This window comes from Hyperolius riggenbachi, chromosome 7 (genome assembly GCF_040937935.1).
Source record: "Hyperolius riggenbachi isolate aHypRig1 chromosome 7, aHypRig1.pri, whole genome shotgun sequence".
NCBI lineage: Eukaryota > Metazoa > Chordata > Amphibia > Anura > Hyperoliidae > Hyperolius > Hyperolius riggenbachi.
Window position 1 is genome coordinate 41,351,470 of NC_090652.1, and position 14,460 is coordinate 41,365,929.

The 14,460-nt window shown below is 41.0% G+C and overlaps 1 protein-coding gene across 1 annotated transcript in view; it reads left to right on the top strand.

Annotated features, from left to right (window-relative positions):
* LOC137524281 (interferon-induced very large GTPase 1-like) overlaps positions 1–8,698 on the top strand; it is a 47,825-nt gene extending 39,127 nt beyond the window's left edge. The window contains exon 4 of the mRNA XM_068243960.1: positions 248–8,698. Within this exon, the coding sequence (XP_068100061.1) occupies positions 248–4,983 (4,736 nt within the window). The 3' untranslated portion in view covers positions 4,984–8,698. The remainder of the gene's footprint in view (positions 1–247) is intronic.
* The last annotated feature ends 5,762 nt before the right edge of the window (positions 8,699–14,460 follow it).

Consider the following 14,460-nt stretch of genomic DNA (forward strand, 5'->3'; position numbering starts at 1 on the left):
CATACATGACTGTGGATGCATGGCCCATCCACGTGCCCCTCCTTGATTGCGCTCCCATTGCCAGGAGGATTCTGTGCATGCGTGGTTCATTCATTTGAGAACCATGTATGCACAGTACTCGAGACAGGCGCATTGATGGGCCACGCATGCTCACACGTGCACAACATCTCATCTCTACTTTGTATTATATGCTTTGTGTATTAATAGTAATTTTATATATGAATATATCTTTATTTTCTGTTCATAGATAAAGAAAAGAATTTTCAAGAACTTTTAGAACAGATGGACATGAAAAATCATTTGGCTTCAAAAGTGACCTTGAGTGACCTCCTATGTATCGGGTCAGAAAACATGAAAGATGTGGAGCTTAACAATTTCAAAGATATTCCTTGGCACTTCTTGAGAAACTTAATGGCTTTGAACAGGACTGCACTAAATACTCAACTCACGAAACCTCCCATTACTCAAGAATCAAATGTTGATGATATTCTTGCAATGTTCAAACCTGAACAAGACACACCAACTGCCTTTCACCCCCTGGATGTCCTGTGTGTCCTCCTGCATTGTTCAGACAGTTTCCTACAGCAAGAGATTGTAACAAAAATGGCCATGTGTCAGTTTGCTATCCCTCTGCTGCTGCCTGCTGGAGACAGGTCAAAATGCACCTTCATGCTGTGGGCAATGAGGGACATTGTGAAGAAGTGGAGACCTCAGTCATTAGTGGACAGTAAAGGATTCAGAGAAGATAATGTGGTAAATATTCCCATGCCAATCTTCTCGTTTGTCAGATTAGGGAAAACTAAATTATCCAAATCTAAAATCCTGAACCAGATTCTTAATCCAGCTCAGCAATACCACAACTTCTTTATTCATCATGACATGGAGGGAGGAAACATCAGTAGGAAAATATCTGACGGACTTGTAGAAATTTCCTGGTATTTTCCCTCTGGTAGTTCTGATGTTTTCCCAGAACCCATCACAGTGGCCAACCTACGTGGAGACCTGGAGACCAACTGGGAGCAGTTCATGTTTCTGACTCGAGTATCATCAGCCGTGTTTATATTTCTTGACAGCATTTCTGAGAAGGAATTCACAATGCTATCAACTTGCAGTAACACTGATACCCAGTTTTATTTCATAGTTACTCTAGAACCAGGCAAAAACATTAACACAGAGACACAGACCTTTCTAAAGCAGCTAGTGGAAACACTGACGATTGATATAAAACACATCGTGATCAAAGGAACATTGAATGATGCTGAATTTGTGAAACGGTTACAGGACATCCTCAAATGTTTTATAAGCAAAAAATCTCAACAATCATCATTGCAAATGGCGAAAAATCAAACACATGGGCTCCCGATTGATGTAGATGAGAACTTCCCCGAATGCCAGAAAGCAAGAGCATGTGCTTGTAACATTACCGCCGCAATAACTGACGTGGAAGAATATAAGAAAGGAGTGATGAAACTGCAGGGGGACCTATGGAAGCAACTAGCTAAAGTAGAAAAAGAACTCTGTAGAATGACAAAACAAGGAGACAAAGATGCACAGCAATATCAGGATGAGTTGAAGCGACAGCGTATTTCATTACATAAGGCACAGCACGAACATGAATTGCCAGAGGCTATAATGTTGTTTATTAATGGTATCACTCATTTGTCACCAGTGGAGAAGCAATATTTTCTTAAATGGATGAAACTAGAACTTGATGTCACTGCTAGGAAGAATCTTTCTGATTTACAAATTAAATATAAAGAGAAATATAAAAGCAGTTCAAATAATCCTGGGGAACTCAAGGAGGTAGACCAAAAAATCTCTGACAGCTCTTTGGGAATTGAACATTTTCTACGAGAATTGGGACAGTTTTACGAGGCTGAATGTTCTATGGTTAAAGAAAACATTATCACATCAGAGAGAGCACAGTTTATAGAACTTCCAGGGATTGCTGCTGACCTTCTACTGGATGGGTTTCCTCTTGAGCTAATTGATGGAGATGCCTCCAACATTCCTCTCAAATGGATAACCGATGTTCTCACTCAGCTGAACATGAAGACTGGATGTGTTCTCACTCAGCTGAACATGAAGGCTGGATGTGGAGGTATAACAGGAAGCAAAATTAGAGTAATAACGGTGCTGGGAGTGCAGAGTACAGGGAAATCCACCCTTCTGAACACCATGTTTGGTTTACAGTTCCCAGTGGCCAGTGGAAGATGCACAAGAGGTGCTTTTATGACTCTTCTTAAAGTGAAACATAATTTACAAGAGGAGATGGGCTGTGAGTTCGTTCTGGTGATTGACACAGAGGGGTTGAAAGCTCCTGAGTTGGCTTCCTTGGAAGACAGTTATGAACATGACAATGAGTTGGCTACATTGGTGGTTGGGCTGAGTGACATCACCATAGTCAATATTTCAATGGAAAACACAACAGAAATGAAGGATATCCTACAGATTGTGGTCCATGCTTTTCTTCGGATGAAAGAAATAGGGAAGAGGCCAAACTGCCAGTTTGTACATCAGAATGTGAGCGATGTTTCTGCTCATGAAAAGAACATGAGAGACAGGAAGAAGCTTCTGGAACAGCTGGATGAAATGACCAAAGTGGCTGCAGAAATGGAGAAGAAAGGTGGAGTCATATCCTTTAATGACATTATGGATTATGATCTGGAGAAACACAGTTGGTACATTCCTGGCCTATGGCAGGGAGTCCCACCAATGGCACCAGTAAGCTCTGGTTACAGTGAAAGTGTCCATAAGCTAAAACAGTATTTATTTGAATTTCTGAAAACAAAGAGCAATCCAGGCACGATTGTTGACTTTATCAAATGGATAGAAAGCTTGTGGAGAGCCGTGAAACATGAAAAATTCATTTTTAGCTTTCGAAACAGTCTTGTAGCTGATGCTTACAATAAGCTATCAATGCAGTTTTCTTTGTGGGAATGGGAATTCTCCAAAAAAGTCTACAACTATGTTATTAGCACAGAAACTAACATCAAGAATCAGCCAGTAGAGAGTCTGGATACAGAAACTACTGAACAATACACCATAGGCGTTCAACGGCTGATGTCTGAGGAGGAAAAAAAAATGTTGGATTTGTTAGAAAAATATTATGACAGCAAGTCTGATAATGTTCATCTTGTAGAAAAATATAGAGAAGATTTCAGAAGGAGCATACACTTCTTAAGAAAAGAACTTGAGAGAAACGCACTATACAAATGTAGCAAAGCAATTTCCATCCAGAGAGGGAAGATGGAGATCAAAAGCATCCAGAATCAATATCAAGAGCTGATAGAGGGAAAGATTAGCGATCTTCTGAAAACAAGAAAGAAGAGATCTAAACTGAATGTCAAGAAATTACAGGAGGAATTTGAAGCCATGTGGGAGAAGACACTACAAAATTTTAAGATAAAGAAGCTTGATAGACGAGATATCAATCAAGCAATTTTACAACAACTGAGTAATGATCTGACCAGTAGGGGACCTAATGTACATGAAACATTTATGGATGTACGCAATCTAGGGAGCCATGCACAATTAGCTTTTAAGATGCATGAAAAGTATATTGATGGCAGTTGGTGGAAGCGTTTCTTCGGCAGTCTAGGAATGCGTAATGAAGCATTTCTATCAGTAGAAAGTCTTGCTGTTTCACTGATAAATGAATGTGATAAGTATATTAAAGAAAAAGTTGATTCTGGAGAGGATTATGATAATAACTTCTGCCAAGAACTTCTGTTTATGATCAATAGGAGACTTGAAAGTGCCACCAAGCATCACATTTCAAGAGAATTTGAGCTTGATATTAAACTTATCATTCTTGGAAAGGCGACACAAATGTTCCAGAAAATGCATGATGCTTTCATCAAAAATAATGATCCAACAGCTTGTTTGGAAAGACTAAAACCTCAATATTTAGCAATATTTCTCAACATATTTCAAGAGAAAGATGAAAGTCGGAACAGAGCCAGACAATTCTGTCAACAATGTCTCACACCAGCAATTACCGATTATGTCTTCAAACATCTTGGGGAGAAGATTGTGGATGACATTTTAAATGGTTCTGAGAGTATCCTATTCAGTAGTCGCAGCTTTTTCCAGTGTCACATACTTGAACATTTACTGGAGAAAATGTCATTCCAAGACTATGTAAAATATATTGGTTCACATAGAACATTTTCAGAAACATGGATACTAGGCTACATCTCTAAAAAGTATGACGGTTCAGCATCTTTCGAAAAATTATGGAAGGATATTTTCTCCTCCATAAAAAAAGAAATTGAAGCTGTACTTAAAGATAAAACCTGTTTAAAAAGTCCTGATATATCATTATTTTTAGAAAAAATCTGTGAAATGTTGCAAACAAAATTAGTGATTTCCCAGAATGAAATGAAAGTGATCACTTTCCAAAACACGGCTGCAGTTGAGCAGTTTTCATCTGACATTCAGCACTCCCTTACACAGGTTGAACAACAAATACTAACAAATATGAGATCTTTAAAAATTGACTCCTTTCTTTCTAAAGTGACACTGAAGCCTCAGGATGAGCTGCTCAGGAAGGTTGTCGGATGTGGGAAGCAGTGTCCATTCTGCAAAGTTCCTTGTGAAGCTGGAGGTGGTGACCACAAAGAGCACTTTTCATCAATCCATAGATCCCAGGGATTGGGAAGATGTAGATGGGAAGGTGACGGAACTTTGACTGTGGATATATGTTCCACTCTTGTTGTTTCCAACAGCAGTTTCAAAAACTCACATACTAAAGGAAACTGGCACCCTCACAAAGACTATCGCACATATTATCCAGACTGGGCTATTCAGCCCGACCCCAGCATCGAGTCCTCCGACTACTGGAAATACATATTTGTACAGTTCAATCAACAGTTTGCACAAGAATATAATGCAAAACCAGCTAAACTTTCAGAAGAATGGAAAAAGATCACCAAAGATCAAGCTCGAGACAGCTTAAAGAAAGTGTTCAACATGAACTAGAACTGTTAGAAATTTTCTTTGTAAGATAAACCAGCATTTGATGAAAGTAGGGAAAAATCATCTTTATTTTCTCTATACTAAAGCTGGTCCTTCAAAATGATGTGATCTGTAGGCCCATCAGAATATATTCTAGATACTGTATATACTCATGTATAAGCTGACTCGTGTATAAGCCAACTGCACTAAACATTTACCTAGAAACCAGTAAAAAATAATTGACTCGCGTATCAGCTGATGGTAGGAAACGCAGACCTCTGTGTGTCCCCCCACCCATGTGCAGAGTACTGTTGGCAGATTTTGGTAGAAGATTTTGATGGATGTTGCATATTTTGATGGATGTGCCACCCCCACCAGTACAGAGAATGTGAATCTGTTGTACTGGTCAGTTGTTTGTAGGAGTCGATTTGACATAAAGTGGTGCAAATAGTCCTGAGGGAGGTCTATCCTTTAAGAAACTGTCTGGACAACAATAATAAGCTGAGGACACTGCTTAAGTGCTTCTGATTAGGGCCCGGTGAAACCCATTAATCTACAGCAGCATGGGATAGTGTAATTAAAAACATTATGCAATTGATTGAACATGTGTTTATGCAGACCTTTGTGTCCTTCCCCCACCCCGAGCAGAATGTAAAGGCAGACCTGTGTCCCCTTAGTGTCCCAGCATATTTACAGCACTGTGTGGGTCTTTTGATTCTGACCCCCGCCTCCATCCCCACCCCGAGCATTCCTCTGTAGCCAAGTCAGTCACAGTAGCATTGCAAAGACACCCTCTAGTGGTGTCATAGAAATGCGAAATTGACTGAATTGGCTACAGAATAATCCTTGTGGTGCGGATGGCGGCAGGGATTGGAATCAAAAGACCACACAGTGCTGTAAATATGATGGGATACTCGCAGGAAAAACTAGTTTAAATCACAGGCCAGACACAGACAGCTTGCTGTACATGGTGGGGAGGGGGGGGGCTTACAGTAAATCCAGCCCATTCCTGCACACGGCGGTGGTAGACAAAACCATCACCGCTCAGCTCCGTTAACCATATTGCGCTGGAGGGTGCACTTGGGGGCTTACTATTTCTTCATGACTCATGTTTAAGCCAAAACCTCCACTTTTGAACCACTGTTTTGGGCTAAAAAACTCAGCTTATACACAAATATATACAGTACTTTTTATGTTCAAAAAGTCTCTTTTATGATAATCCCCACTGCCAACAATTATTATTCATGATCAATAGACAACTTGAAAGTTCCACCTATCTTTACAGTTAAAGAGAATTTGAGCTTGATGTTAAACTAATCATTCTTGGAAAGGTGACTAACATGAACCAGAAGATGCATGATGCTTTCATCAAAAACAATGATCCAACAGCTTGTTTTTTACAGAGTACTTAGCAAGCTCACGGTGAACCAGAACTCCTAGGAGTGTGTAAGGGGCTACAATGGACCAAAAAGCTCTCTTACTACAATGCTATGGAAAACATATGTTTGCCTTCTTAAAACAGAAAGTATTTGTAATTATTCAGGTTGGAGTGGGCTCCGAGATGTCTCCCAGTGCATCACTGCTGAAACAGCTTGTTTGGAAATATTAAAACCTCAGTATTTAGCATTATTTCTTAATGTATTTACAAAGAAAGATAATCGTTGGAACAGAGTCAGACAATTCTGTGAACAATTTCTCACACCTGCAGTTACGGATTATATCTTCAGACAATCTTCTCTGACTGTAATACTGGGACTGGAATCTCTTCAGAATGATAGAAAGCAGGAATATACCTTCAAATATTTGTAAATAACTCATCAGCTGCAGCTCTGTATGTTCCTGCATGTCTCTCTCTTTGCCTCCCAGTCTAAAGTAAACAGTTTACACCCAGGAACAGCCCATTCTGAATGGGGGGGGGGGGGGTAGTCGGGCATCCAAGAACAGGAAAAAGTACAGGTTCTTCTCTTCAGATCCTTTTCTGTAGCTAATGAATGCCTCAGCTGTTCTCACATGACCTGTGAAAAAGCAGTGTGTGGGCAGTGCTGAAACAAACAGTAAATCATTCCTCTGTGAATAGTGACAGAGAAGTGGAACCTATCTACATGGTACAGCTCTAGTCCTGATGCTGACACAAACTATTACAAACAAAGCATTTTTTTCACACAGGCTGTGATGAGAGACCTCTGAAAAGCTTTCTAGTATTGCTGGCTAAAAGCTCTACAGGTATGTTGGGTTTTCAGAAGGACAATTTCTTTGATAGTTCCTCTAGAATTAGAATTTAGAATTTATTCTAAATACTTTTTCATTGTTCAAAAAATATACCTACTACCAAGAACCTACTACCATGATCAATAAACAACTTGAAAGTGCCACCAAATTTTGCATTTCAAGAGAATTTGTGCTTAGTATTAAACTTCGTTCTTGGTAAGGCGGCTCAAATGGTCCAGAAGATGAATGGTGCTTTCATCAAACATAATGATCCAACAGCTTATTTGGAAAGACTATATAACATTAATATTTAGACATATTTCATAATAGATTTCAAAAGTGAGATAAAAAACACAAATCACAATTCTGGGAATAATTTCACACCAGTAATTATCTATTAGACTATTATCAATAAAATGGAAAAAGATCACCAAAGATCAAGCTCATGACAGCATATAGAAAATGTTCAGCACAAACTAGAATTGCTCTTTATATCATAAACCAAAGTTTGTAACATACAGCAGGGAAAAAGTAAACTAAAGAAAAATAAATCTGGCTCTTTAAAATGATGTAATTTTTCAGTCCTTTAGAGCCTACTCTATTGACTCGTTTAAAGTTCACACAGTCTCAAACAGCCAATGTGAGTCCCTACACCATTGTGCCTTAGCAGCTTATTTCATTCTCAGATGGTGGCTGCCATTTTCCAACTCAACTGAACTGTCAGATTCCTTGTTCTGAACACAATGAAACCCTGTCTTCTATATTCTTTTTAGTTAACTATAATGTTTAAATATGCTTTGCAAAAGATATGTATACATTTTAAGATTTTGTGTTAGTTAAATGCTAGGGAGTTATTCCTTGAACATGTGTAAATAGTTAAATATTTCGAATATATTTGAAATGAAAATTAGAAGGAGAAGCTGGAAAATCAATTATTTTATTAAAAGGTTGTGTTCTCGCCAGATATACTGTAGAAAATATTCTCACCAGATATTTTCCCCACCAGAGCTAGAGGTGTTTTGTTATGTCTTGTAAGATTAAGTCACACATCATTGACTGGCAGCATATTATGAGAAATCAGTACAGAGTTTAATAGAGGATAGTACAACTGCAACAAACACTTTGTATCCACCGCAGGAGATTTGGGCGCAGTTGGTGCCACCCTAGACTGTAATAGGAATTACAGCGATAGCGGCGCTCAGTGAGTAACTTCGGTGCCGTCAGAAGACGGAGCTGAAGTTACTTATAAAACACTGTAATATGGCCACCAGCAATAGCTGGAAGCCAAATTACATAATTCTCACCACCCACGTAAACCTTGAGGGGAAATAGTAATTAACGCAGATGGGACTTGTGCAGGACCAGGATAAGCCTTATATCAGCTGTATCCTGCACCCATGTCTCCTGGCAGTGATTTCATACGTACTCCAACTGCACCACCTGTCATTTTTAAATCACATGCTCTTATTTTGTTGGTAAAATATATGCAGTAAATTCTAATATAAAAACTATTAAATAATGCATTAGAAAATGGTTCTAAATTATTGAATTCATTTTCGGCATATTATACAGTATTTAGTTATATAGGCATAGCTATAATGCTTAAATAAGTATTAAATTGCTGTAAAGTTGAAGATTGTTGATACCGGTGACATATTAGAATGAGACAGGCATATCTTAAGCCAATTAAAAAAACAGTTAATATCATAAGCAAGTGAAGTGTGGTCCAGTGTTAGCTGAGGAGCAGAAATGCAGACATCAATCCAACAAACGTTGATTCCGGTGATGCCTTTAATGACTAAATGTACGTGGTTTATTGCAAGCTTTCCAAACGTTACGTTTCTTCTTCAGGCATTATACAGATTGTACCGTTCTGATTCCGTTCTGTATAATGCCTGAAGAAGAGAAGAAACTCAAGGTTTGGAAAGCTTACAATAAACCATGTACAGTTAGATCCAGTCCACACTAGCTCCGGAAACGTATCCGTGGCTGCGTTTTTCAAACCTGATGAAAAACGGAGTCCCGGATACTAATGTTCAAAATAGCAGCCAGCCTCACCCAAGTAAAAAACGGATCCGTCTGCGTTTGCGGGGATCCGTTTTCAAAACCTGAATGGAAGGTCCGGATCTGCTGCATTTTCACGCAACGGATCAGGACCACGGATACACGCAGGGGTAGTGAAAAGCAATGAGAAAACGCATCTCCAGCTCCACAGGCAAAAAACTGATGTGAAAACGGATAGCCTGAGCTTTATGATTGGCCCAAAAAAATCCTCCCACTCCTGGAGACGTTTTCTGTCAGGGAAAAACTGAACGGAAACTGATGCAAAACTGATGCACTTTCATCAGTTTGCAGTACGGTGGGTACTTCCCCTAATCTTCCCCTGATCCGGACTGCAGTGTCCGTCCTGCAACTGTGTCTAGTGTGGACCTAGCCTAAGTCATTAAAAGTATCACCAGAATCAACGTTTGTCGGTTTGATGTCTGCATTATTATCATAAACAACTCATTATGTAACTTAGATTGAGTGAAATGTTTTTATAATCGAGAAGTCATAATATCAGCATATGTTATTATATTACGTGTGACTTCCGATCGCCGCCGCTCGCCACCGATCCGCCGCTACCTGCCGTGCCGCGCAGCCCCCTGACCCCTTGCGCAGCCTGGCCAATCAGTGCCAGGCAGCGCTGAGGGGTGGATCGGGACTCCCGCTGACGTGAGGGAGTCCCCATGGCGACGGGGGAAGCCTAGCAGGAGATCCCGTTCAGAACGGGATCTCCTGCTTGCGCTAGTCGCCGGAGGCGATTGGAGGGGGTCGGGGGATGCCGCTGCACAGCGGCTATCATGTAGCTAGCGCTAGGCTAGCTGCATGATTAAAAAAATAAATAAATAAAAAATAAATTTTCTTGGGCGATGCAATTGTATCGCCCAGAGGGTTAAGATGTCAAGACACAATGGGCCATATGCAATTCACTTTTTCTCCTGAGTTTTCTCCTAGGAGCTATTTATTGAATTGTCAATAAAATGCCTTTTAAACCACCAGCAAGCAAACAAATAATCAAAATAATTTTGATAGTACTTTTTCACCTAGTTTTTGATACCTTTTCAATTGAAAAGTGCTGAATAGTAATTTTAGAATAGAAAAGTAGTTCAGAGAAAAAGTTAATTGCATATGGCCCAATGGCCCTTTTTAAATTCAGTTTTCTCCTAGGAGATCATTTTTCATCTTATGTTTAAAAACCACTTTTCAGTATTCTGCAACTGAAAACGTACAAAAAAGTAGGTCAAAAATTACTGTCAAAATGTTTTCTGTTTTCTTAATTACTGGGGCATTCAAATCATTTTATTGTTAAAACGTGAAAATATCATCTAGGAGAAAAAGTGAATTGCCGCACAGAAAATTCCAAGAAATAGAGAATAAGTGATTGGGAAACAAACCTTCAAATCGTCCGTTAAAAAAAAAATGGCATAAAAAGAGCAACTGCCTTGAGGTGAGACCTTCTACATAATTAAAGAGAGGTTTGCCTTTTTTATATTATACTCTGGTAATTTTTAGCATTCTTAGCATCAAGTATCTAGCTTTGCCTTTTAAGCATTGAACAATAGCATTTTTTATTAGCATTATTTTAGAAAATGTACTCTCAGCAACTGCTAGAAATAATCAGAAATATTTCCAGTTAACCAATTCTTGATCTACAATTTAACATCTGCAAGAAAAAGTTATTTCATGGAATTGTGAACTTTGAACATCTTGAAGATTCATATTTTTCTGCTGTAAATATATTGCTTATTAAAAATACACTTTTATTTAAAAATCCAAAATCGAGTGCTTTAAGATCATTTTATGGAGAAAGCATCTTCTATAATATTCAGTGGTGTAGTGGAAAGGGACTCCACTATACCCTATGTTTTGATCACACTTTAGAGGTCAGTCCTTCATTCACACTAAGCGTGTTTTTGCCCTTTTCCACGCTTGTGCAATGGAGCTTCTATGCAGTCGGCAAGGCAGTGCCTGTACCATTTTTGAGGTGATTCCGGAAGGTATAGGAAGAACGTTCACAAAATTGCTTTGTGGGGCGACTGCGTTCACGCTTTAAACAATAAATACATTGTATTTATTCTTTTCTGGGTCAAAGAGTTCACTTCCTGACTTGCGTCAGGGAGTGAATGAAAAAACCGCCCGCGAAAAGCACTTTAAAAAAAACGCAGCGCACAGTGGAGTGCTGGAAGGGAAGGAAATAGTGCACAAAAATGCAAACCGCTCGTGTTTTCATTTTTAGATGTGAATGAGGCCTCACTGAGTTAGTGATCCCACAAAGGTAGATACCACTATATTTTCTAACAGAGCCAGTTAAACTTACCAGTTAGAGATGTCACCACCTCCAAGGTTGTCTTTATTATTAATGACTAACTGATGACGCGGCATTGCCCGAGTATGTATTTGGCTGCTGTTGGATCTGCCCAGTTTTTATAACCCTAACACGCAAACACTCAATGATCAAGTTTTGTGAGCTTTGGGGTCCTTGGCGTCAATAATTTGTATTTTCTCATTGAAATGAAACAATTCAGATTGGCGGTTTGTGGCTCCACCCCATTTTGAACCACAGTCACCCAATGAACAACTGTACCAGGTTTGAGGCTTGTGCCATTAACAGTGCAAGAATGGCAGCAATTTAAATATTCCCCTTGAAAATCAACAGGTCAATTTTGATTGTGTAAAGAAGAAAGCAGAACCCAGCTGCAAGCCAAAGCACTCAATGAGTCATGTGGTAGGAAAATACAAAATCATTTATTAATACAAATGCTCCTAGTGTATCATAAAAACAAGATAATCAATACAGTAAAAATAGGCATGATGGTTAAGAATGGACGGTCTGTAAGCCTGCTCAGATTGTAGCTAATATCAGCCTGGATAATACACTGTTCCTTCAACAACTATGTGGGTAATCCCAATTCTGGATTCAGTATCCACTATAAAGAGAACATGACTCCATATCACAAATGGTTCCAGATAGGCATTAGTTCCAGGAATATGAAAAAGCTGCTTCCATATGAAAACATGTCACAATGGCTGACTCTGGTGCAGACCAGATACTTTCCGCTGCCAGTAGTAACCAGAGATCAAGGTAGGGGACTTCAAATGTCCAATCGCAACATCCAGATCCCAATATTATGAAATGCATGAGTAGAAAGCCATTTTGAACATGAAGCAGCAAGATCCAGCAAAGCGGATAAACCAGCAGTATAGCTACCAATTCTGTAGTGATGTAGATCTCCGTTTGTCCGCATAACCACGGAAAGAATCCATGCGGTGTAAGGAAAGCGGAATTGACCAAAGTGTAAGTTGAGAAGGAGCCAGGCTGTATAGCTTAACGGCTGTAGCAGGTTAAAGTCAACCGGTTTCGCCGGTAATCCGGCTCTTCAGGACTCCAGGCCGCATAGGTAATGCCTAGCATGGTTGCAGACGTGCACCACACCATAAATGGCGTTATTCCCGGAAGTGCGTCGGCCGCGCGTCATGAGAGGCGCGGCTTCTGCGTTCCAGGCAGCCCGGGCTGGTCAGAAATCCCCCGGAGCGCGCATGCCCAATGCACGCATCCGGGTATCTAACCGAGCGTGCGCAGACAACAAAGTGTAGGCAATCCACTGGGTGAGCGGCCTCGCCACCCAGTGGAGCCAAATTGTCTGCACACAGGTGACAGTTAGTGTTGGGCGAACAGTGTTCGCCACTGTTCGGGTTCTGCAGAACATCACCCTGTTCGGGTGATGTTCGAGTTCGGCCGAACACCTGACGGTGCTCGGCCAAACCGTTCGGCCATATGGCCGAACTAAGAGCGCATGGCCGAACGTTCCCCGAACGTTCGGCTAGCGCTGTGATTGGCCGAACGGGTCACGTGGTTCGGACCCGAACGCGCTCTGATTGGCCGAACTGTCACGTGGTTCGGGTAAATAAATACCCGAACCACGTCATATCTCCGCCATTTGTCTGTGGGTTTAGCTTTGGGTAGGCAGGCAGGGTAGTTCGCGCTCCAGCCACGCTAGCCAGGGTCCCCCCCAGTCATTGTGTGTCGCTGCTGGGAATAGTAGTACACCGCTCGCTCAGCATTCTGTTTACTGCCACTCTGTGTACCTCGCTCAGCCACACTATATAGCATTCTGTTTACTGCCACTCTGTGTCTGCTGGGAATAGTAGTACACCGCTTGCACAGCCACACTATATAGCATTCTGTTTACTGCCACTCTGTGTACCTCGCTCAGCCACACTATATAGCATTCTGTTTACTGCCACTCTGTGTCTGCTGGGAATAGTGGTACACCGCTCGCTCAGCCACACTATATAGCATTCTGTTCACTGTTCTGTGTCTGCTTGGAATAGTGGTACACCGCTCGTTCAGCCACACTATATAGCATTCTGTGTACTGTTCTGTGTCTGCTGGGAACAGTAGTACACCGCTCGTTCAGCCACACTATATAGCATTCTGTGTACTGTTCTGTGTCTGCTGGGAACAGTAGTACACCGCTCGCTCAGCCACACTATATAGCATTCTGTTCACTGTTCTGTGTCTGCTGGGAATAGTGGTACACCGCTCGCTCAGCCACACTATATAGCATTCTGTTCACTGTTCTGTGTCTGCTGGGAATAGTGGTACACCGCTCGCTCAGCCACACTATATAGCATTCTGTTTACTGTTCTGTGTCTGCTGGGAATAGTGGTACACCGCTCGCTCATCCACACTATATAGCATTCTGTTCACTGTTCTGTGTCTGCTGGGAATAGTGGTACACCGCTCGCTCAGCCACACTATATAGCATTCTGTTCACTGTTCTGTGTCTGCTGGGAATAGTGGTACACCGCTCGCTCAGCCACACTATATAGCATTCTGTTTACTGCCACTCTGTGTACCTCGCTCAGCCACACTATATAGCATTCTGTTTACTGCCACTCTGTGTCTGCTGGGAATAGTGGTACACCGCTCGCTCAGCCACACTATATAGCATTCTGTTCACTGTTCTGTGTCTGCTTGGAATAGTGGTACACCGCTCGCTCAGCCACACTATATAGCATTCTGTTTACTGTTCTGTGTCTGCTGGGAATAGTGGTACACCGCTCGCTCAGCCACACTATATAGCATTCTGTTCACTGTTCTGTGTCTGCTGGGAATAGTGGTACACCGCTCGCTCAGCCACACTATATAGCATTCTGTTTACTGTTCTGTGTCTGCTGGGAACAGTAGTACACCGCTCGCTCAGCCAGAGTATATAGCATTGTGTTTACTGCCACTCTGTGTACACC